The sequence below is a fragment of the Emiliania huxleyi genome (assembly GCF_000372725.1).
Source record: "Emiliania huxleyi CCMP1516 unplaced genomic scaffold EMIHUscaffold_7845, whole genome shotgun sequence".
Taxonomy (NCBI): Eukaryota; Haptophyta; order Isochrysidales; family Noelaerhabdaceae; genus Emiliania; species Emiliania huxleyi.
Window position 1 is genome coordinate 1 of NW_005196125.1, and position 1308 is coordinate 1308.

The 1308-nt window shown below is 58.0% G+C and overlaps 1 protein-coding gene across 1 annotated transcript; it reads right to left on the reverse strand.

Moving 5' to 3' along the window:
• Nucleotides 1-161: 161 nt before the first annotated feature.
• EMIHUDRAFT_258579 (hypothetical protein) lies at nt 162-484 on the reverse strand (the record flags this gene model as incomplete). Its single annotated transcript, XM_005759975.1, has 1 exon — nt 162-484. A coding segment is annotated over one exon (323 nt), but the record flags the coding sequence as incomplete, so codon positions are not given.
• Nucleotides 485-1308: the final 824 nt, after the last annotated feature.

The window sequence follows — 1308 nt, forward strand, 5'->3', positions numbered from 1 at the left end:
CCCCCCCCCCCCCCCCATTCCCAGAAGAGTTTTGTTGCTGGGGGGTCGCCCCCCCCCCCCCCCCCAGTCCTCCACGCGAGCGGTGTGCAGCCCCCTTTTGGAGTTTGTGGGTGTTCTCAGCATCTCCCAGGGAGCATACGCGATGCCATATCGAAGCGCACGCGTCCGAAAAGCCGAGACTGCGAATGCAGGCCTTGAGATCAAAGCCGAGCAGGCTTTTCAGGCCGCAGTTGCGAACAGGTGTTGTGAGGTCGGTTGTGTTTTTGTAAACCTCGAGGTCCTCCAGCGTACTGCACACGCCGCACGCGCTCTTGTGCGTGCGCCGCGCGCCCGGCACCGTGGCCGCCTCGGCCGCCGTGAGGGAGCGGAGGAGGTAGACGTCGCGCGACACGGAGTGGTAGTGAATGGAAGGCACGGCGTAACAGTCGCGCCAGAGGTCAATGAAGGTGTTGTAAGGGTAGCGAGGGTAGGGGTCGACACTCATGTCGACGAAGCCAACTGCCGCTTTGATGGCTGCAAAATATTGAGCACGTGCCCGTGCGGACGGGTCTCGGCCATCGTCATGATTGATGCCAATGCCAGAGACATGATAAATGCCGCCGCACGCACCGCGATGGCGCGAGAAACTGACTAAGTATGCCGGCCCTAGTCAAAAAAAACGCCGCTAAACACTCGAGGTCAGACCAGGAGTGGAGATCCTAGCCGATTCTACCACACAGTCGGGCTTGGTTGAAGATGAAAGATTGAGATCACAGATTGTGGATCGTGTTGGCAGTTCCCAGGGTCAAAGGTGGGGATTGGAGATGGGGAACCCAGTTTGTAGATCCTCGCGCCGGGCATCCCCCCCTGGGGGGGAGATTGGAGATCGAGATTGGAGATTGGAGATCGCAGCTGGCGGCGGCAGGGGTCAAATGGGAGATTGGAGATTGGAGATTGGAGATTTGCGGTGTGGATGAATCAATAGCGCATTTCCTTGAAGGTTTGAGGGCCCCCCCCCCCCCCCCCGGCCCCCCGAATCGAGATTGGAGATTGGAGATTGGAGATGGAGATCGGAGATCTAAACTGGATCCGGCAAAATATGACGCTGGAGATTGGAGATTGGAGATAGAGATTGGAGATCTGACTGGATCCGGCCTAAGATGTGTCGACGCTGGAGATTGGAGATTGGAAATTGGAGATTGGAGATCACAGAGGCCGCTGTGATGATCTTTTTGTTTTTTAAACGGTGACTAGGTGCGCGGGACAGGCCCGGGGAGCCTGCGGCGCCATTTTAATCTGCGCTCCTCTTTATGGCCTGCAGCGCCTGGC